The 24,069-nt window shown below is 42.2% G+C and overlaps 1 protein-coding gene across 1 annotated transcript; it reads right to left on the reverse strand.

Annotated features, from left to right (window-relative positions):
• Positions 1–3,504: 3,504 nt before the first annotated feature.
• On the reverse strand, positions 3,505–18,856 carry NEMP2 (nuclear envelope integral membrane protein 2; the record flags this gene model as incomplete). Its single annotated transcript, XM_080932847.1, has 9 exons — positions 3,505–3,643; positions 4,106–4,282; positions 5,810–6,035; positions 7,513–7,627; positions 8,436–8,529; positions 9,586–9,658; positions 9,781–10,012; positions 12,363–12,478; positions 18,763–18,856. The coding sequence occupies 9 exons, from the start codon at positions 18,854–18,856 to the stop codon at positions 3,505–3,507; spliced, it is 1,266 nt and encodes a 421-aa protein (XP_080788973.1).
• Positions 18,857–24,069: the final 5,213 nt, after the last annotated feature.

Raw genomic sequence — 24,069 nt, forward strand, 5'->3', positions numbered from 1 at the left:
CTTTTATAGTGCCAGGTAACTGGGGCGGAGCATACTTGACTGTTGCCAGGTAACTGAGGGGTGGGGTTTACAGAATCCCAACACATCTAGGAAACTGATGCTTGTATGAGGACAGGATTTGGGGGTGAAAGAGAAAAGTTTCTTCAAGTCAGAAATCACATAGCTAATGTAGGGCCGGCTGTGGCTTACAAAAGGCAACAACTTGCTGCTGTCTGGGAAAATAGGAGCCAGCCCAGGTGAACCTCTCACCTGATTCCCATCTGCTCTGGGCCACTAACACACTTGCCCCACTGTGGTTTGAGAGTAGCCCCAGATTTAACATGGCAGCTTGAAGACCTCATAGTGCTAGGGTCAAGAATGTAGGCCTGAGGCTAGAAGTCTGTCTAGTCACAGTTTATATGGGCCTGGGGCCTCCTGTGTAAAACTGAGGTTTCAGTGAGTCTTGGTAGTACAGACCCAGGCTTATGTGTCTTTTGAGGTAGAATCTGATGGTCATGTGAGTCTCAGTGTCTTTATCTTCTGTCAGCCAGGAAACACTGAGAAGACTGCAGAATGGCTAATGGGAGATCATTCTAGAGAGTGGGATGAGTCAGGGGCTGAACTGGTACCTCATGCATCCATGCATTGCCGCCCAGCAGGGAGTGTGACAGCAGCTTGCTCACAGGGTCATCTGAAGACTCCTGTCTCGAAGCTTCAACAAACATCCCACGTTATCTATGAATCAGATTCCACTTCCAGTTAGACAGAAAAGCCGTGTCTACACAGAGGATAAAGTGAGATCCTATTTGGGCTGTTACTCATCAACATCGCTCTGGATCTGCAACTGTGTACACGTCCAGATATATTGAAGCAATCCATCAGATACTCCAAAAGCTGTAATCTCCTAGATTTCGAGATATTTTAAAAAGACATAAATCCAAATATTTTCCTGTCACATGTTCACTCCTCTATAATTCAGCCTCGAGTATTGTTTGGCAAACCATATAACTAATTCACAAACTGTCTTTATGCTTGTAAACTGTGTTTTAAAACGCTCTTTAAAAAATGACATTCAAATGATGACTTTTAAACCATTGAGGCCACTTGCGCCGTTTCTCACCCACACATCTGAAGTCCATCCTGCTTTTAACAGAATGTCTTTGTAAGGCATCGACTGTAAGCAAGGACACAACACAGGTTCTGGGTGTGTGTGTATGTACACACCTGTGAAGATGTGAAACAAAGTGGCCACTGAAGGGCAGTCATTGGCTGAATGGTCATTAAGTTTAAAGAATTCCAGAAAGAGGAGGAAGGTCAGAAGGGAAGGACTGCACACTACTCGAGGGCCATTAGAACTGTGATTGGCATTTGGCATACACACTAACTCAGAGCCCAAGGATACAAGCACAACCAGAAATGTTTTAATTGTTCAGCTTCTCATAGCTGTCACATAACAATCTGACAGACCCAGGATTCCTTCCAAAAATTAGCATAAAAAATAGCATCCCGAAAGACTGCCACTGTATTGTGGGCATACCAGCTTGATGCTGCTGGGAGCTGCAGCTTCACGGTGCGGTCACTACCGGCTCAGGAAGGCTGGGGCTGTCCTGGTGGTTCAGCTGGTACTAATGTGTCAGTCACACACAAACACATTCTGTACAAAACAAACTGCTTAGTGAGAGGTGAACACAGCTATGCAGAAGCGCTGGAACAACTGACCTGTTACATATACCACCAATAAATAGTTTCTGAAAAAAGAAAACCAGATTAAGCTATGACGAAATGTTGCAACTCCTGTCTATAATAGCTGTCAACATGAACAGAAGCACATTAGTTACCCACAGGTGGTTTTTGCCTGTGTGTATGTATGTGCAACCACGCATCACTGGTGCATGTAAAGCCAGAGGAAGGTGTCAGAGCCCCTGGAACTGGAGTTATGAATGGCTGCAAGCTGCCAAGCCGCTTGGATCCTGAGGCCTGAACTCGGATCCTCTGCAAGGCTTTTCCTAACCACTGAGCCACCTCTCCAGACACCAGCTCTTCTTGGACATTTTAAAGTCAACATGTAAAGGCACAGGTTGAACTGAGTGAAGTTTCTAAGAAGAGGAAAAAGACCCCTGACATTACCTATGTCTGTCAAAAAGCAGAGGCAGAAACACCAACACGGAGCTTCAAAAGACAGATCATTATTTAAGAGTAGATCTAGAAAGTTCCGAAGTCAGCATCACTCTTAGGGGATGATGGTGACAAAGTCTGTGATTTGTCCCCGTCTCCTTTCTTTTTAAAGGAGGATGTCTCCTGCTTTTTGTTTTTGCGGTTGTTTTATAGCTACACTACAAAAGATAAAACAACCTGACTTTGATTCTCAGAGGATCAAGTAGCAACCTGTTCACAGAATGTCTGTCAGAGTCAAATCTCATGGCTTTTGTTTCTGCTCCCTTCCTTGGGCTCAAAGCGGTCAAAGCTCACTTCAAGGATCAAGAAACAAACATTTGCTCTCTCTAGAAAAAAAAAAAGAAGTATCACAAATCTATTTCGGGAGAATTTATTGCAAACATATATAACCATTTTAAAAAAATAAATCTTAAAATGTCACAAATGCTTCCGTGCTTTCAATTTCAATATATAAAAAGTACAAAAATTATAAGTTTTAACCTGTTTATATAAAAAAATCTTATCAAAACATTAAATATAATCCTAAGAAATGTTTCTCTTTAGTCACAGTTATTCAATAGCTAATTCAGCATTGCTTAACAAAGAACAAAACTTGAGACACCAACACCATGAGCTGTAGGGAGACAGCCCTGAGCCTGCATGTGAAGATGTGTCTTATACCTGAGTCCCAGATGCAGCAGGGCTGCACGCAGTGATGCCAAAGTTGCTGACACTCCTGTTCTTGCCCTCAAACCTCGATTCCACCATCAGGGGCATTCCCAAACGTGTGTTTTAATGATTATTAGTCTCATGAAAAATAGTTTGTGGTTAGCAAGTTAGAAGCCCTGTGCATCATGTCTGCCTTTTAGGAGACACTGCCTTTGTAGAACTAAAGACTGAGGAGGGCGCAGCATGTGTGACTCCGAGTTAACCACAGGCAGCATCAGAATCCCTTCAACAGCACTTCCTACTAGCATGTGAACCGCACTGTAGAAAGCACTGATAATGATGAAATGGGGTGTGGGGGGCATGGGGAATTAGGAGGGTGTGGGGGTTGTGGGTGCGTGGGGACAATAATGCAGCCGTTTGAGCCAGCTCCTGGGCATCCAGAAAGAAGTCAGTGCCCAGCGAAGGGAAGGCATCAGGTCCTGTTCACTGGTCCTAAAGAACAGGTTTCCACTGTCCCCACAAAGGTCTTCTTCATTCAGGGAATGTGGTAATGAAGCTTTCGGTCTTCACACCACCACAGTAAAGCTCTCTTGTGCAAATGAGTTTTTCCTTACTTGAACGGCTTATTCTTTGAGGTGCATGGGCCCCGGCCAGCTGGAACAGGATCTTTGCCTCTTACTTGCTTTCCTGTTCCGAATGAAGTCAACTTGCAGGTAGACTGTCAGTCTGCTGGCTAAAGAGCTGCTCTTCCAAGAAGGCACCCCCAAGGCCGTACTGCTTTTCATGTGTGCTGACTTCCTCTTGTGACAGGTGGCTGGCTCCAAGAACGAACTCTGCAAACCTAAGAAAATTTTGTTTTAATTTTGTCACAGAGGGTTATCTGAAAGATGATGTGTGCCTTTCTACTTATCCACTTTAATTAAATTTGAGTTTGTGTCAGCTGAGGATGGTTCGGTGACTAGCTCATGTGATTTTTCTGTAGAGAGCCACAGGAAGATGGAAATGTGGGAAGGTTTATGCGTCAGACAGGTGGGTGTACCAAGTCATCCACGAATCTCTTCCCCGTTCCTTCTGAGTATAGTGAACTTCACTGCCTTGCTCAGATCCACATGGCACCTAAGACCTCAGTAGCTCTCCTGCCAAGCCAGAGCACCCAGGAAGTAGAGCTCCCACAATTCTGGGGTAAAGTATGACCAAGAAGAATGGATGCTTCTGAGCAGTATGATACAGACACTGTGTTTTGTTTTGTTTTGTTTTGTTTTTTATCACTTCAAACATGAGCTGTGGCCAGGGCAGGACTTACTTTTTAGGAGCCTGGAGTCTGGAGACAGCCAGCCAGGAAGGGAAGTCGGGCCTGCAGCAGGCTTGGCGCAGTTCCTCGAGAGCAGTGGCTGTTTCGGCTTCAGCTTGCTCCCTGTACTCATCATCAGTGAGATACCTCGCCACCAGTGGTTCCGTCGTGAACCACAGCCTCACTTTCCTAAAACACATGACATGTGGTTGCCAATCAATTCATATAATATACAAAAATACATGTCTTAGATACCAACAGTAATACCCGGGAACTCCTTGTACCGCAGCCTGGACTTTCCACGGTATTTCCACAGTCCTTCCATGACTGAGGAGTAAGAAATGGGCTGGGTGAGCCTACTGTGCTTCTCTGACCACCAGAGCATTGGCCTAAGGCCTTTGAGAATCAATTTCTAATTGAGAAGTTGATTATATATATATATATATATATATATATATATATATATATATACACATATATATATATATATATATGTGATTTCTAATCAAACAATTAGACAAAAAAGACTGGCTTCCTGCTTTGCCTGCTGATTTTCTTCCGGAAGCTTTCAATGTGTCCTTTTATGAAGAACAATAGGGACATACACCACTTACTACTAAGAAGCTGGAATTGTGGGATATCACTCCCACCTAGTGGTGGTGTCTCTGATAAACCAGACACAGAAACAAGACCCATCAAAGAAGCAATCTGTACTTTAGGATCTCAAGAAGTTAATAAAGACATATTTGCCATAAAGTTTCAAGTGACATCTGTGCTACATTCATCAGTGAGTCTTAAAAAATGTTTGAAGGTGACTTCAAATGTAACTGAAGAGATTTCCAAGTTTATACACACACACACACACACACACACACACACACACACACACACTTTTTAAAGGCAGCTGATATATAATTGCATGCCCACATCTCTACAATAAGCATCATCAAGAGCAGGGTCATCTCCATCTGTGTGCCTGACACGGATGCACAGACTGAAGGAGCACATAACAATATCATGTCAGGAGAGGTTACCTTACCTTCCTTTCTGTATTTTCACAAGGTGAAAGCCTTAACTAAAAACCAAAAACAAAGTGAGCCCTTGATAAAATGAACTGAGTGACTCCTTCCAACCATCCAGGATCCGTTTTCCCCCAATTCTTACCTTGTGAGCAGAATTAATATCACTATAGTGATATTACTATCACTATATTGATATTGGTTCTGATGAGATGTATGATAAAGGTAGAAATGAGCCCAAGCAACTTTATCACTAATTTTAGCGAGCTCTAACCTCAGAGTAATAGGTGTTATAACTCAAAGGAGATGGAGCAAAGGCGTAGAGCTCATTTTCCTCCTGTTCTTGCAAAGTGAAACCTCCAGATTACACATAATTACTTCACTGGGCAGTAGTATCACACACCTTTGATCCCAACACTCGGGAATGGGGGGGGCAGAGGCAGGTAAATCTCTAAGTTTGAGGCTAGCCTGGTCTACAAAATGAGTTCCAGAACAGCCAAGGCTACATAGAGAAATCATGTCTTGAAAAACAAAAAATCCAAAACCAAACAAACAAAAAACAAGGGCAACCTTCCCCAGTGCCCAACCCCCAAAATCCCAGTTATTTATAAAGATGTAACCAAGAGTATCTCTTAAAATAATAAATTAAACCAGAACTCCAAAAGTCAGATTTGCCAGCCACAGAAAAGTTACCCACCGCCTCAGACAGCTGAATGCTCTTTGTAGATAGCGCAGACTCCAGGAGGACAGGAGGAGGGCCATAACAGCATAGGCCAACTGAGGCACAGCCACACCAGTGTAGACCAGAACGAGAGAGAGGAACCTCAGTGTCCACATCAGAAGGTCTCTGCTCCCTTCATCAGCAAGAGGCCCGTGACTGTAACAGGCTGAAAAGCTACCAAGTCCAGCAACCAAGACATAGCCTAAAGACACAGAAGAAAGGCAATCGTTTAAATTGTTTAAAACCTGACAGAGCCCTGGCTGAACAATAACTAACATCTACCAGTTAACTTTGATTTCAAAAATGAAGAAAAAAACAAAACAAAACAAATACTACACCTGGGATGAAAGGTGTAATGATTATCACCATAAGTGCTTAATTTGTTTCTAAGCAAAGCTGAGATCCAATGTTTTATTTACAGTAGATAATGAGGAGGGATATATTAAATTTAAAATGGACCCCACATCAATCTATAAAGTGGAACTTCCACAGGGATGTCTTATTGGCTTCTCCAGCACACCTCTGTGATGAAAGAAGCTACGATGGAGCTATTTCTCTCGTCTGGCTTCAGTAAGAGAGGATGCACTGAATCCTGTAGAAATGTGATGCCCTAGGGAAAGGGGATGCCTGCCTGGGGGTGGGGGGAGGGGGATGGGGAGTAGAGGTGGGGCTCTCAGAGGCAAGGGGGAGGGGAGATGGGGTGAGTACTCTGAGGGGGAACAAGGATGGAGGGGCAACATTTGAAATGTAAATAAATAAAATAATTAATTTTTTAAAAGTTGTATGTAATAAAACTCGACTGTACTGAGGAAAAACAGGGATGATGATGAACTGGGAGGGTTGCCTGGCCTGGCTGAAGGATCAGCACAGCATCCCCGTAATATAGTGAGCCAGCACAGGTAACCTGAAATCTAACTATGACCTGTGCAATCATTAATCTTTAACATCTAAGAGTGAGGTTAAGGATATAACTCAGTGGTTCAACAGATGCTTGAGTATCCATGAGGCCCTGGGTCCAACCCCCAGAATTAACAACAAAAATTAATAGTTTTTCAGTCATATAGAAAAATGCTTTTTTTAGAGACCTCGAATTAGTAAAGAACTTATAGGAATATTCCATGCTATGAGTAAATTATAAATATTTTGTATAAGAAAATAAGGCTAAAAGTAAAGTGTTCAAGAAGGAATTGCTTTTGCTTTAACCACATTACCCCTGCGTGTGGAATCTGATATTAATGAGTCTGAAATTCTCGTTACTTCCTAAGAAATTTGTAACATAAAATTAAAAAAAAAAATGGTACATTTACCCTCTCTGTTTCTGAAAAGGTGGGCTTCATTACTAACAATTTTCCACTTTTTATACAGAATACACAGAAAACTGATGAGGATAGCCAGCTTTTAAAGACGCATTCATGCTGCAGCTGAGATGCAGTTAAGATTCAGCCACAATTCTCAAGTGACTTTTACTCTTTTGATGATTTATACAGAAAACTAAGAACTGTTATAAAGAAAAGTCGTGTGAGATGAGAGCTAAATAAATTCAAACACCAACTACGGTAATGAAATAAAGTGTTAACAGCACCTTTCCTTAAATCAAATGAAAATGTGTTTGGTCAGGAGTCCCTGCTTGCCCTTCTCAGCCCAGCTGACAGACAGGAAGTTCTTGCATATTTACCTACCTAATACATACATTCTTTTTCCATGCCATAGCTGCTTCAGATCTTCCATCAACTGGCACAAAACATACACTGAAGCAAACCAACAACCAATCATTAGCGCCCCAAATGTGCTATACTGTGTGTGGGAGAAAATAAACGACACAACATGTATATATATAAGTATATATGTATATATACATATACACACACACACATATATATACATCTATGTGTGCACACATATACGTGTATATATACATATATACATATATATGTATGTATATTCATTCATTCTCATAAAAAAAAAAACAGAAGCAAGCAAACAAATTCTCTGTGTTTGAAAGGTCTATGTCGAGTCTAAATCAAGTATTTATCTAATATAGAGTCTCACTGCTCAAGAGTGGCCCTTGGAGGAGGAGAGCCGTTTTCACACAAGAGCTTAATGGCAGGCAAGCGGGCTCAGGTCCCACTGGTAGAATCTACATGCAAACAAAATCCCCTGGTGGCTAGCAGGCACACTGAAGTTGGAGAGTGCCATTAAAAAGTGCAGAGACATCTCAAAATAACACTGCTATTTAGAGTTTTAATCAGGTAACCTCCAAGTTACCAGCATGGACTAATATTTACTTATCCTTTGGAACATTATTTTATTGAAGGTGTAGAGGAGGGACAACAAAAAGCCCAGATGTAGTATCACTAGGATATAAAGCCTCAAAGACTCAGGACCATTCTGCCAAGATACATTTTACAAAACAGTACCCAAAATGTCACCAAACCTAATGTGATCCTCTTTATTGCTAATAAATAATAACTGACCTTTCAGAAACAGACACATTTTAAGGTCAATTTATATAGCAGAGGAGCACATTTGAATTAAGTAATTTTTCATAGTCATAAAATGTTGGGTCCCATTTTATACCAAGATTTGCACATAAGAGGCCTACCTTTGGTATGTGTCTCTTAGTCATCAGAAGGACAAAGACTAGGGTCATTAGAATACCTAACATGGTACCCGAAGAGTAATAGAAAACAGGGCTTCTGTCAAGATAGAGAAAAAAGCCACATAAACATCAACCAGCATCTTCAGCAATGAAAACAGAAAAAAAAATATAATGCTCAATGTGGCAATAGTAGCCAGTAAGGAACATTAAGAAAAATAAACTCTAGTCACATCTCAAATGTTACAACTGCAGTTTGCATTTGAAAGCTTCAGTAAATGAGACTGTTGCAGAATGTCTAGTTGTCTTCTACAGTCAGAGTGTCATCCAGTAATACTATGCACTTGTCACAGGTCAGGCACTTGCCTGAGGGCTTTACATGAGCTCCCAGATCCCCACAGCTAAAGGTTTCAGAGGAGAAAACGGAGATATCAACAAGTTAAACGACTTTTCTGTGAGTCCAGCTCATCAGAAAGTAGGGCCTAAATTCGAGGCTTTCCTCTTCCTGATGTACAACCATCATCCAGTCAGAAAAGCTGGCAGATAACACCACACATTCCTGACCATACCATAATGGAAAGTTTAAATGTGAACAATGATAAAAAAAAAGATGCAGAAATACTGGTAACAAGTGGCCTGGACAAATTTAAACAGTAAATATTGAGAAGAGAGTGGTTTTTATAGGATAAGTTACAAGAAACAAAATATCAGGGTAACATGCTTATCCAAGAAGCAAGTACTTGTCGTGGCTGATATCCTACACCAGAGCCACCAATCTAGGAGGCAAATGAATTCAACCAACAGCTAGGACCTGGTATCAGAAAACATGAGCACAAACACAGCACTCTGGAGAACAAGTCAGTAACTATGGCTATGGGTTCTGTAACCAAAAAATAATAGCAACAGGGTAAGTTCACAGATGTGTATATGTACAAGAATGTAAGCAAGCGTACTCTGTCCCTGTACTTCTCTCTGTTACAGTTACCTGTCTTTAAAGTTGATTCAAATGCTACCTTCAGACCTATCATTTGTGAATCCCAGAAGAATCACAAATGCTGAGCAGTGTGCAAATATGTAGCAGAGTCACAAACAACCTTTAGACTTTTAAAATCACAATTTAAATTTAAATCACTACAAATATAAGAAGGGCACTTACCGGCTCAAGGTCTTTGCAAAAAAGAAAAGGGAAATGCCTGTCACAAACACAAGGAAGAGTTTGAAATCCACAACTGGAAAATAGAAAACAAAACAAAACATAACCAATGTTTTGTGTCAGTATATAAAGTTGCAGAAAAAAATAGGAAAATCAATTCATTGAATGTCTAGCCAAGTATAATGAAAACAGACTTACTGTTTCGATTCACGCTTACTACATAAGTAAGTATCCTCTCAACAGGCTTCACAGAGAAACACACAGTTTCTCCATATGGACTGAAGTCTATGGTCATCTCCTTAGCCTCCTCTGGTGCCCAAAAGTTATGAGCCACGCATTTGATAAATGATAGGACGGTCTGTGTGTGCTGGCAATTATGACTTCCAGTGATATATACAATCCTGAACAGGCCTGGGCTGGTAACTGTCACCTACAAGACAGGAAGGGACCAATCCAGAAAGATTCAAAACCTTAAGGTACAAGCAGAAGAATAAGAAACCAGAACTGGCTGAGGAAAATTCCAAGATGCACAGGACTGAGCTCTGGTCCCCAGTGGCTGGAATGTCAATCCCAACTCTTGGGGCTCTGAGGCAATGGATCACAAGTCTGAGGCCACAGAGCTAGCGACCTTGGTTGAGCAACCTTAACTGTGAGCACCTGGAAGGCGTGTTTACAGGGCAGGGAAGACCTTCGGGTGACAGAATCACATGGTGCAGAGGACAGCTGCTCGGTGGACCCGAGCTGGAGGGTGTGCGATCTGGGGCACAGACCCTTCGTCCTAACAGACAGTAGGCAGAGCTTGTGCCCACAGGTTCTGATACATAGGTGGCTGTTAAGAAAAAAGCTAGTCCATAATTATTTCTTTTTTGTTTTGTTTTGTTTTATGACTCCCATCTTTATTTTTTACATTTCTTTAAATTGAAAAGATTTTTTTTTCTGATCCAATATATTCCAATTATGGTTTCTCCTCCCCTAATTTCTCCCAGATCCTCTCCACCCACACCCTAATCCATAACCATTTATTGTCTGGCTAGAAAGCAGACATCTAAAACAAATAATAACAAACTAAAAAAAAAAAAAAAAAAAAAAGGACAGGACACAGAGAGTGCCCCAGGAAAAAGTTTACAAAACACATACAGATGCAGAGACATACATTCACACACAAAAATCCCATAAAAACACAGAGCCAGAAACCATGACACAGAAGCCAAAGACCTGTAAAAAAATTTTAAAACTCCAAAAAATATCACTGACTTTGTTTGGTGTTGACCGCCTGGACATGGGGTCTGACCTTAAGTTATGCTTTGTATGCCCGGTACCCCTTCACTGGAGAAAACTAACTTGTCCTTTACGAAGTTATCAACTAGAGACAGCTTCTTGGGTGGAGATGGGGGCTTGTGTCCACTTCTCAGTGTTGGGACCCATGCTTGGACCTGTGCAGGCCTGTGTGTGCCTCCTTAGTCTGTAAATGCATCAGTCCTGCTGTGGCTAGAGGCCCTGGTCTCCTTGGTGCCCTTTATCCCCTGTGGGCCTTACAATCTATCTGCCTCCTGTTCCTCAGAGAATGTGTTTCCCATTTTTAAAGTAGATTTCTTCTATTTTAAAGAAGCAGAAGAAGCATCAGGCAAGAGTAAAGATGGGAAGCAGATGCTGAGGTAGTAACTCATTTGTTGAATGTGGGATGAATAGGAGGGACATGATGTATGAAGGACTGCAGCTTTCATGTCCCAAGAGCTCCTGAAAAAAAAGGCACAAGATACCAGGCGAACGGCACAAGAAACCACATACGCCTCAACCATCTTATTTTCTAGAAAGGGTATAGGCTGACAGCATACAACCTTTAGGCATTTCTCATTGCTGAAGTCTGAAGTGTCCCATTCTCAGTTAGAGCTGCTCTTTTCACTTTTAATTACTCCCTGAGATCCCCCTGTGCTCAGAGGTTCTCAACCTTCCAGTACTGCCTGGTTTTGTGTGTCAACTTGACACACTAGAGTCATCAGAGAGGGAGGAGCCTCAACGGAGGAAATGCCTCTATGAGATTCAGCTGTAAAGCATTTTTTAAGTCAGTGATTGATGGGGGAGGGTCCAGTGCATTGTGGGTGGTGACATCCCTGGGATGGTATTCTGCGGTTCTAAAAGAAAGCAGGCTGAGCAAGCCATGAGGAGCAACCCAGTAAACATCATTCCTCCATGACCTCTGCATCAGCTCCTGCCTCTAGGTTCCTTCCCAGGTTGAGTTCCTGTCCTGACTTATTAAAATAATGAACAGCAATATGGCAGTATAAACTGAATAAACAAACCCTTTCGTCCCTAACTTGCTTTTTGATCATGGTGTTTTAACACAGTAACAGCAACTCTAAGACCCTTCCTAATGAGGCTACCCCTAAATATAGTTCTCATATTGTGATAACTGCCAGCCATAAAGTTATTTTTGTTGCTACTTCATAACTGTAATTTTGCTGTTATGAATAGTAATGTAAAGATCTGTGTTTTCTGAAGTTCTTAGGTCCCTAAAAGGGTTACAACCCATGGTGGCGACCCAGTGACTCAGATGGCATATTCATTTGGAATGCTCAGGGGAGGCACTGAGTAGATATAAAAAGGAATTAATGTCCCTCTCCCATATAACTCCTCCTTGAGCCACTGTATGCCCATCAAATTAGCTTTCACCTTGATAAATTCACTTGATACATAGAGCCATATAAAATGTATTTAGATTCCCCAGTGATACATTTTAAGTCCACATTTTTAAGTCATGATAAAGAAAAACAGTTCCTAACCTGCACAGTTGACCACATATACATCCACTCTATTTGTGAACGTTGACTGTAGCAATAGCAGTCTGGCACAGAAGTCTTGACCAGGTCCGTTTCCTGCAGAGATTTACATCTCGGAACTGAAAGATAAAAAAAATAAGATGGTTACCTAAGTATTTAATTTTCCAAAATCCTTTTTAACAAAAATGGGCTGGAAGGGAAATTTTCACAGTTTTTAGTACTTTAGGACCAAAGGTTCTTCTACCTGGTGATTTCGGTCCTTTACTCCCTATCTAGCAGGTGTCTGTCTGAAAATATTCCACCCAGAGTCAACACTGTCAGGTCACCTGAGCAGCACATGCACAGATGTCTTTGGTCCTAACGTGATTGCGAGAGTTAAGGGGGAGCATCCTAGAAAAGAAACTCGAGCGGGAGACTCATGAAAAAGTTGTAAGCATAACTATCCGGACTAACAGATGACAAACATGCACAGTATCAAGGTGAGCAAAGTCACGGTGGGACATCTGGACAGGTGCAGCTAGAGGTAAAGCAAAGCCACTTCCACATAAGGAATCTATACTCCAGCATGAGAGCAGAGCACAAAAGGACTTCAGGTAAGTATAAGGGACTCGGTAGGAAACAGATGACATCAAAAAGGGCTCAACTAAATCACCTAGTAAAGTGTGGGCAGAGCAAACGACTGCCAGGTAGAGGCACAACAGGACGAGGCTTCTACCAACTCCAGCCCCACAATAAGGAGAGGACCCGATGACTTAGGAGGAAGGAACAGTTTCAAAGCGCTCAGGAAGCCGAATCAGGAAGACACTCTGGAGCTTCAGTAGGAAAAGGAGAGGAAGACATCTGGTGAATGTGGGGATGGTGAGGCGCTTACCAGATCCAAGTGCAGATGTAGAAGTCAGTTTGTGAGAGTAATGGGAGATGAATTCAATTCTGGACAGACGTCCATCCATCCAGTTTTCACTGGTGGTTCTAAAGATGATGGACAGGTTTGCAGCCAAGGAGACATTTGACTGGAGCTGGATATGGATATGTAAATACTAGTGTGTACACAAATAACATTAATGGAATATTTAGTGATGCAATTGGGGGGCAGGTTGTCTATTACAGATTAATGGGATGTTACCGAACTTAAAATGTAATAAGAGTTAAAAGTAAGATTCATTTTTCTTCTAAGACTGATGTTGAACAAAGTTCTTTGGAATCCAAGACAGTGTGTCAAACAGAAAATACCACTGAGGAATAGGAAACAGGAGCATGGAGTACTCACAGGTACACAGAGAAGTGAACCCTTTGCTCTGTTCAAAGTATGGGAAGGAAATCTGTGCACAGCTCTGAACTGAAGTTAGAGCAAACTGTTATAACAAAGTTGGGTAAGGACAAAGTAACCAGTAGCTAATAGTTGATCATTTTGAGGATAATGCTGAAGAAACTCAATAGGTACCTGCCCTGGCCTGAAATCTCCTCTGTGATAGGCTGAAGTGAGGACAGGTGCAATCCTCCTTCAAACAGCTGCAACAAAGTGACAGCTCAGTTATGTAATGACCCAGGATGTTCTATTGTGACAGAGGAATCCTTTTATTTCTCCTCTCAGCATAGTGATGAGACACAGACTTTTAAATTTATCAACAGTCGGAGCTGAAAATATAAGAATCTAGGTCAAGAGCCAGATTTCAAAGCAGTAAGAGAACACTAGAGACTCTTAGTTAAACACAGCATACCACACATTAAAAATGCATTCCTGCTGATACAGAGGAGGATGCTTGCAGCTAACCATCGGACTGAACACGGGGACCACAATGAAGGAGCTAGAGAAAGGACTGAAGGAACTAAAAGGGTCTGCAGCCCCATGGGAAAAACAAAATGATCAATAAACCAAACCCACCACAGCTCTCAGGGACTAGAACACCAACCAATGAGTTCACACGAAGAGACCCATGGCTCCAGGTGCAAATGCAGCAGAGGATGGCATTGTCTGGTGTCAATGGGAGGAGAGGCCTTTGGTTTTCCCAGTGTAGGGGAACGCCAAGGTGCTAAGGTGGAAGAGGGTGGTTAGGAGAGGGAGCACCTTCATGGAGGCAGTGGGGAGGGGGTGAGATGTGGCTGGGGAGAGGGGATAACATCTGAAATGTAAATAGAGAATATCCAATAAAAATTTAAAAAACGCATTCCTGCATGATATGCCTATACACAAGAACCCAAAGAAGACAACATAATCAGTGTTATGAACACATAAGACAGCCAAGTCGGAGGCATTTTTGGGTACAGCTGAGATGCACACAGCTCAAGGCCAAGGGCAGCATGCTGGAACAGTCTTAGGATGTCTAATACTAGCAGTTAGCTATAGAAAAGGAAGAGGTCAACGAATACACTGTAAAACCCCCCTCCAAACATTCTTCTAAATGGCACAGATTTCTTTGAAAACTTCACTTGGGGCCCATTACATTCCTCTAATCATGTCTGCTAACACCGAGACAAAACCCACCCTCCTTTTGAAAGGCCCAAATTCCTTCATGACTTCTTCCTCCCTGTTACTTAATGGCTCCAGACAGATCAACCCACCGGCCCTCCTCAAAGTACCAGCTTACTCCTGCCTCAGGTCTCCTTGGACTGCAATTTTCTTGCCCCAGATCCTGTGAAGGCTCACAGCTGTCGGCGGCTGGCATGTTTGTCTGCCCTGCTCTGGAAGGCCCTGTCTGAGCATGCACACCCAAGTACACTTCCCTAATTTCTGCTGACTACACAGGGTCCAGCTTACGAATGTTCTTCTTATCTTACTTTCTAAAGGAGTTACTAAATCCTGCAGCATTCAAACACCTGTCACTGGCCTGTGTGTTGCAATCCAAGAGGACTGGAGGATTACCTGAATAAGCACTGCCCAGCCAGTGAAAATACAACCAACTTCCCTGAAGAGCCACCAGCACAAGGAGGCATAACTCTCTGTGTTCAACCTGCCCCATGCCCATTCCAGAGCCGTGAAGCAAGAGAGCCAAGTGTGAGGAGGGCACAGATTACACCCCTCTTCACTCTGTCACCAGGGTACCCTAAACTAGAGGGTAAGGCTGGCTACACTTAACAGCCTCTGGCTAAAAGCTATCTTGTGCCTCCCAGATAAGGAGGCCAAAAAGTGGCATGAATCTTAGTTTTGACGTCAGTGAGTATAAGGTGCTTCCTGGTTAGACCTTGTTCTGGATTCCCCCATCTTCTACAGATTAAGGAACATGCAGATGGAATTAATCATTACATTACTAAAGGCCTCAAGTCAGGTTTATGGGAAGCAATGAGACAGGTCCCTTAGTTCCCTTTAAATACCATGCAGCTTATAAAATTCAGCTAAGGTGGTATGGGGGCCACAGGGAGTCCGCACCCCTGCCTCTGTGGCTTTATTTTCTACTGTCTCAGTTACTTTGGGTCAATCATGATCAAATTGTTAAACAGAAACTTCCAGAAATAATTCATAAGCTTCAAGTAACTGCTGAGTATGTTGTTGGTATTGTTGCATTATCAGTCATTGTGGATTGTTAACTCTCCTGTTTCAGTGAGGGAGAAAGGGCACACACAGGGCTCAGCGGTCTGCACTTGGGGTCTCAGAAGGGACACATTTGCTGCATACATTTTAAAAGAAGCCTCATGCTACCTGCTTTGTCAGTGAGTCAAAAGTAAACAACTCCTTTAACTCTCTCCTTGTCATTAGCTTCTTTAATGCCTCAGTATATTTACCTTAAAAAGTTTAGTCAGACATATGGTAAAAATACTCAGTCAAAACCTGAGGAGCAGGTAGTGCTGAAACCTACTTAACATGTCTTCCAAAAATGAAAACCGCAAGCACTTCTCAAGCCCGAGCAGATATTAAACCACATCCCATATTTAAAAAAATAAACACTTCATTGGCATTCCTCCTGGGAACCTAGCCTTCTACAGTCTGCACACCAGAAAAAAAAAAATCCTCTAATGCAGCCAGAACCGAACACTGCCACTGTCTTCATTAAACTGGCTCCTTCGTTGTGGGAGTTCAAGTATAATGAATGGGTCCAGATAGAACTAGTATCTTCTTGGTATTCTGTTAAATTCACATTTTCCCAAAGGTGTAAACTACATACGTATCACCTCTCTTGTATCAGCATTTAACCTGAATATAAAACTTGTTTTTTTATTTCTCCAGTGTCATGAGAAGGGAACTGAAATTAGCACATCCTAACATGTGTACAGGTCTGATTCTACCTTCAGTAGACATTTTCTTTTGGCACAGAGGAACTTCAAGGTGTGACTCTGAAATGGCCTCTTGGAGTAGAAACATAGGAAGGCCTTCCCGAGCCTCACCTGAAGGGAAGCAGGTTTCATGGATCTGACCTACTGCTTTCAAACCGAGTCATACTTGATCTGACGTTTCTCTTCCTCAGACAGCTACTTGTCTCCTATGACAAGTGTCCGCCTTTTCTACAAATAGGGCAACAGAGGGCTGGCCTTGAAGTGGGTGTTCTTCATGCTATGGCAGCGAGTAGGCACCCAGAGCAGATTCTCTGAGTTGGAAAGGGTCTTACGCATCATCAAAGCCAACCCCCTTTTCCTGCACCATGCTATAGGCAGCTCCTACTTTATAGTAGAAAGGACAACAGTCTTCCATTAAACTCAATTTCACTTGCCAAGGCTTCAAGTTGTTGTGTTCAACTGAGGTCTAAAAATATTAAATGAAAAATCTCTCAAAGGAGTAATATGTATGTTCAAATAATTTTTCCAAAATATTTCATTATAACTGAATATTTAATAATTATCTGGCTCCTGTTCTGACTTATAAATCTCTTGCTCTGATATACAATGTATATACACACACACACACACACACACACACACAGGAAATGTAAGGTTTGGTACAATCTGAGGTTCCAGGCAGCTTACAGGGCTGTTTTAAAAAACACATTTCCTGTGATCAAGAGCATGCTGTCCAGCTGTGTCAGCACAGGCCCCGTATAAAACCTCAGCTTTTACAGCAGCGGCGGTTCTTAGGTCAATCAAGGGTCCCACAGTGTCACTGGACACTGCAGTGATCTCCTCCTACATGCATTTAAGGAATATCTGGACTGGCAAGACAGAAGTTGCCATTTTTCTCAGCTGTGAACTGGAATTTTATCATCTCCTGGGTCTCTTACACTTCTCAGACAGAAAAGTCCTAGTGAACATTCACGTGTGTCTTTAACACAACTGAGGACTATTAAGCCAGGTGCAACAGCACAGCCCTGTAAACCCTTCATCTGGGAGGTGGGGGCAGGATTTCTGTACAGTCAAGACCAGCCTGGTCTATATAAAAAGCTCCAGACCAGCTAGGTGACCCCTGTTTCAATAGTAGCAAAACTTAAAAACAAAACAAAAAGACAAAACCTGAGTTCTTTGAAGCAAATAAAAGAAGAGGAAATACTGAGATCTCATTTTACTGATGAGAAAACCCTGGTCTATAAATGCCTGCCCCTAGAGAATGACACCTATAGGTTAAATCCAACAAGTGCACAGCAGGCTCTAAATGCAACATCTCCTCTACTAGTCCGCTGCCATGCCCAGAAGCCCTGGTTTTATGTTTTCCCGAGTACCTATCATATTTACTACTATGTCTTTGTTCTGTAAGCATGTAAAATGGGCATATATAGATAATCAGTATAAGATAATGCAGTTAGAGCAATTCAGCCCCTGCATAGCACAAAATGGTTACTCAACACATCCGTGTTCAATGAAAAGCTGACAAGACAGTCAGTTCCCTAAGGTGTAAGTCACTGCAAGATACTGGGCACAAGGTGTGTCAGAAGCTAGTAACTGCTTGCTGGACATCCGTTCCTTTGCTTTCAGTCTTAAGGCACCCTACTGATGTTGTTGGTGCGGAAGATTATCCAATTAAAAGTCTGTATCTTGACAGCCTCCCTAGAGTCGGAGTGGCCCATGTAATGAAAACTACAAACAAGTAGTCATTAAAGGGTGACATGAATGGTAGGAATAAAAGTGAAACTCATGGAGACTGCATTTTGCGGCTACAATTTTCTAAGCCAGAATCTTAAGGACCCTCAAACAGTCTGAGCTGCTCCCACAGGCTTCCTGCACCTGGTTCAATGCTGGGGCATCAATAGTATTTTGCATTCAACCCAGGTCACAGCAGCCAATCAGAAACAGAATTTCAGTTTCATTCTGAAGCTTTTATCCTTCTCTAGCCTTGAGTTTCATGAGATTTCTGGAGACGGAGAAAATAAGGTTTCAAACATAAACTGCAGCCAAGCGGCCAGCTGTGCGGGTGTCCAGCGAGGTGATCCTGAACAAATCAAAACGTGAAGCATCCGGATGCCCGCAGACAGGGGCGGGGCCTGGCCGCGCCCACGCGTGACCCTGCGGCCCCTAAGGGAGGTCCCCCGCCCGGAGCCGGGGTTACCTGACATCGCCGACTCTTCCTCAGGCACCGCGCCCGCTGGCAGCGTGGCCAAGGGCGGCAGCCAAAGCACCAGCCACCAAAGCCCGGGCGGCATTGCAGCTAATGCAGCGGAAGTGGCTCAGCCGACCGGGGGCGGGAAAGCGGAGGTAGGGGTAGCGAGGGCGGAGTCAGCCGAGGCCCCGCCCTTCCGCGGTCTGCCGCCTGGCTCGCCCAGTGGCCTCCAGGGGGTGCTCACTTGCCTTCCCGCTCTGGTACCCAGAGTTTGCAGCCTAGGCAGAACAACAAAATCAACCAACCAGACCTCCCCTCAGAGCTCCCAAGGATGGAGGGACTCATGGCTCCAGCCGCTTAGGTAGCCGAGGATAGCATTGTTTGCCCTTGCTCCTGTGAAGGCTTGGTGCCCCAGTGTAGGGGAATACCAGGGTGTTGAGAGGGAAGTGGGGAGTGGATGGGTGGGTAGGGTATGGGAGCATCTTCATAGAAGCAGGGGGAGGGGGGATGCAAGAGGGGAAAAGGGAATAACATTTGAAATGTAAATGCATAAAATATCCAATAAAAAAACAAGCTCCGGGCAGGGTTCTCAGAGTACTGGTGCAGGCCACCCAGGAAGGCAGTCCCTTCACAACCAGCCTCTCAGAAATAAGACCAGCAAACTCCACTTAAATAAAAGCCTGGCTTGTTTGTTTTCCCTTCCCCTCCTCTCTTCCTTTTCTAAAAAGATGGCAACAAAGTGGGAAGTTTGGTGCTTTAAATATGTCGTGTCTAAGCTTATGAACACAGTACCTTTCAAAAAACAAGGGTTATACAGGTTTGTTGTTAATAAAAGTATCGCTCTAATAGCGATCTGGAGGCTGGAGAGATGTTTCAGTTCCCAGTATCCACATGGCAGCAGCCTCAACCATATGCAATTACTATTTTAGAGGATCCACTGCCCTCTTCTGACTTCTTCAGGCGTATGGTAAACAGACATACCCACAAGCTGACACCTACACACTTAAATTTAAAAAAACAAACAAAACAAGACAAAAAACTTCTTTAAAAAACGAGATTGTATTTTTAAAAAATTCAAAGCTATAGTGAGTGTTCTAAACATAACCAAAGAAGATGGTACTCCAAAGGCAGCCTATTGAAACAGAAGAATCCAAGAAACTGGAATGCCCCACAGGAAACCACCCCAGGAAAAGAGAAAGCCACCACCAGCCACAAAAGAATAGCCTGTCCTAGAAAGAGACTCACAGAATATTGATAATCAGGACAGTTCTAGGTTAAGAGCAAGACTTCTTTGTCTCCGGAAACCTTTCAATGTGACTTACTATTCCACACTGCAAACAGAACAGAAGGTGTGGTGGTATTGGGTTGTAATCCCATCATTTGAAAAACAGTTAATCATGGGTCAAGGTGAGCCCCAGCGGCAGAAGGAATCCAAGGCCAGTCTGGTAACATTAGACCTTATTTAACCTTCCTCTGATCCCCATGCCGGCCTCACCACACACACAAAGCTAGAGTAAGAAGTTGTGTTCTTTTTGCTAATTCCTCCAGTCTTCCACTAACAACACTAAGTTCAATGTAATAGAAATCATTAAAAAAAAAAAAAAATCCCAGCTTCAATGTTTCTTAAAGGTGTAAATAGGAAAGAATGTCTCTGAGTTATCTGAAGGAGGTTTTAGCCTAATGTCCTGTGTTTGTTTATACATAGTATGTGTCTGTAAAAGCTCATAATTTTCTTTTTAGGAAATGACTTGGGGGTGATTTTAAAAATAAACTATCATTATGTGAATCTATCCTTTATCACTTTTTTCCCCCTAGATTCCTTTGGAATGCTTTTTGCAAAACAACTTTTTGCCCCAATTTTGTTCAATCTGGTTTGGTTAATTTGGGATAGTGCTAAGGAAAGTAACAGAAAGAAACACATCACTGACTGATTAATAATCATTTCTAGAGCTCTCTCTAGTAGATAAAGAACAAGCAGACATACTATTTACAGGGCTGCTCTAAAAATCTAAACCACCTAATTACTAAATTGGTGGATGGATTTAGAAGGTTGTTTTCAAAGGTTAAAAATATAAATGGTTAATAAATACTTAATATCCCTAGCTATGGTGACAACCTAGTTTTCAGGTGTCAACTTTACTACATTGGGAATTAATTAAAATCCAAATGGCTGTCTACACCTCTGAGGAATTTTTCTTAAATAATTTGAAGTGGGAAGATGTACTTCTACTCCAGATCTTTCAAAGTGAGAAGATCTGCCTTTAATCTGGGCCACACCTTTTGGCTGGCAGCCTATAAGGAGGACACAGGAGAAGGAAGTTTGTTCTTTTTGCCTGATGCCTCCAGTTAAGTCTATCCCTTTCCTGTTATTAGAGCTGACCTGAAGAATGGCTGGATTCCTGGACCTCCCATTAATAAGCGGCCATTGTTGAACTAATGGCACATAGTAAACCATTCATTCTATCAGTTGTGTTCCTCTAGAGAGCCCTGACTAGTGTAGATTTTGGTACCAGAAATGTTTCTAGAGCAATTAAAGTAAGTATAAGGATGAGCATACACGAAAAGAATGCACCTCAAAAGACATAGCCATCTATTCTAAATTTATAGTGTGTGTGTGTTTGTACCAGGGATATACATGTATGAGAGTTACATCATGTTAGATATAAGGATGCACTGGTTAAATATATAATACATTGCAATTGTATGTGTTATCACGTTAGGGGCAATTAATGTTTTTTATTTGGATATTAATTATGACATAGGATATGGCTGTGGGTCAAGTTGACAAGAGGTGGACTTGTGTTGTCAACTTGACTACATCTAGGGTTAAATGAAGCTAAAAGAAGTGGCTGGGTACACCTTGGAAGAATTCTTTTCTTAATTAATGATTTGAAATGAGAAGACCCACTCTAATCCAGGTTGTTTACAGTGAAGATATAAACCATTACTCCAGATCTTTTGTGATGGGAAAATACACCTTTTATGTGGGTCACACCTTCTTTCTGCTAGAAGTCAATAGAAAGGACACAAAAGAAGGAAGGTTTGCTTTCTTTGCCTGCTTGCTCTCCATGGCAAGCCCATCCCTTTCCCAGCATTAAACTGTAACTTCTTCAGGACTCTAGTGAATATTAAAGACCAGCTGAGACATCAAGCTTTATGGACTGGACAATTACTGCATTCTTGGACATCCTGTTGATAGAGAGACATTGTTGGAGTAGCTAGACCACAGTCTGTAGGACATTCTAACAAACCTTTTTCCTTCCCCCCCCTTTCATGTGTGTGTGGTTGCATGTGGTGTGTGTGTGTGTGTGTGTGTACTGGCTGGTTCTGTGTCAACTTGACAAAAGCTGGAATTATCACAGAGAAAGAAACCTCCCTTGAGGAAATGACTCCATGAGATACAGCTGTAAAGCATTTTCTCAACTAGTAGTGATCAAGGGGGAAGGACCCAGGCCATTGTGGGTGGTGCCATCCCTGGGATGCTAGGCCTGGGTTCTATAAGAAAGATTGGGAGAGGGAGCACCTTCATGGAAGCAAGTTAAGGGGGAGGAGGGGAGTGTGGGGGTTAGGGTATAACATTTGAAATGTAAATACAGATAATATCCAATAAGATTGAAAAGAAAGAAAGAAAGAAAGAAAGAAAAAGAAAGAAAGCAAAAGAAAGAAAAGAAAAGAAAGCTGAGCAAACCAGGGGAAAAAAGCCAGTAAGTGACATCCCTCCATGGCCTCTGCATCAGCTCCTGCTTCCTGACCTGCTTGGGTTCCAGTCCTGACTTCCTTTGGTGACAAACAGCAATGTGGAAGTGTGAGCTGAATAAACCCTTTTCTCCCCAACTTGCTTCTTGGTCATGATGTTTGTGCAGGAATAGAAACCCTGATTAAGACAGTCTGTATTCACTTTTCAGTCTGGTTCCTCTAGAGAACACCAACTAATACATTAGCCATTAGAAAATTACAAGCAAAAGCTACTTTGACATTCCATCTCATCCTACCAAGAATGGCTGTCTTCAAAAACTAAATGCTAACAATGCGGGTGAATGCGTAGGGAAAGAAGAGTCTTCATTCGCTGATTATGGGAGTGTAAATTGATGGCTACTGTGGATATCGTCATGGAGCTTCCTCAAAAGAAAATCTAAACTAAAACTACTGTCTGATCCAACGATTCCACTCCTGTGTATATACCTTAATGACTCTGAGCCAGAGAGCCACACCCCTGTTTATTGCCACATTGTTCACAATAACCAGTCTAAATTTCCATCAGTAGATGAATAAAGGAAAAATGTTACATACGCACAATGGAATCCTCATCAGCCATAAGGAAGAATGACATCACCACATTCACTGGAGAAATGGATGAAACTGGAGATTATCATGTTAAGTGAAGGGGTCAGACTCATAAAGACAACCCAGTTTTGTCTTGTAATGAGCAGAATCTTGATGTAAATTTTTATAAACGTATATATGAGCTGGACAATTGGTCTATGAGAAAGGAGAAGGAGGTCTAAAGGCGTGTGTCAAGAACAAGAAGCAGGATATATGTAAGATCAAGCAGAAGGGAAAGAAAGACTTAAAGGGTAGATAGAACAGAAAGAGAGGAACTTGAGGGGAAATAAAAACAAACTATAATTATGTATATAAAATATATATGTATGAAAATGTCACACTGAAACTTATTTTTGTATGCTAACAAGAAAAGTTAATTAAAAATTACAACTAAAAGGACAGGTAAAGATATATGTTGTAAGCATTGAGGAAACTTTTTTTTTTTTTAAATGTAAGTAAGATGACTCAGTGGATTCATCATTTATATAAATTCTACCCACATGTTTACAATAGTGAATTTCATACTGAGTAAGTCCTGTAGTTAATACCTGTGCAACCTCACAATGCTTTTATAACAGTCCGCAGACCTTAGCAAGACTGGCTCCATGATGGAAATGCTATTTAGGCTGTAAGATTCAGCAGCATGTAGACAGTAATAGCTGCCAAAACAAGAACAAAGACCCAATCTATCTAAGTCCATAGTTCTGGGAAAGTTTGTCTGAGGTGAGCTCATCCCTGGCTGAAACCTTGATTTTGGCTTCTGAGAGATCCTAAGCTCGAAACCAGCCAAGCTCCTCTGAGAGACAACAAGCTTCGTTATTTATACATGCCAAGATTTAGAGTTATTTGTTCTATAACAGTAAGTAGCTAATACAAACCCAACTTAATCAGCTCTCCCTGTGTTGGCACCCAAGGCTTGGCTAGTCGTTTATTGCTAATGCCATGTTGTTTCCATAATAATCTTTTGTGGAGCTGATAACAGCAGTGGATCGA

Source organism: Micromys minutus, assembly GCF_963924665.1.
Source record: "Micromys minutus genome assembly, chromosome: 19".
Taxonomy (NCBI): domain Eukaryota; kingdom Metazoa; phylum Chordata; class Mammalia; order Rodentia; family Muridae; genus Micromys; species Micromys minutus.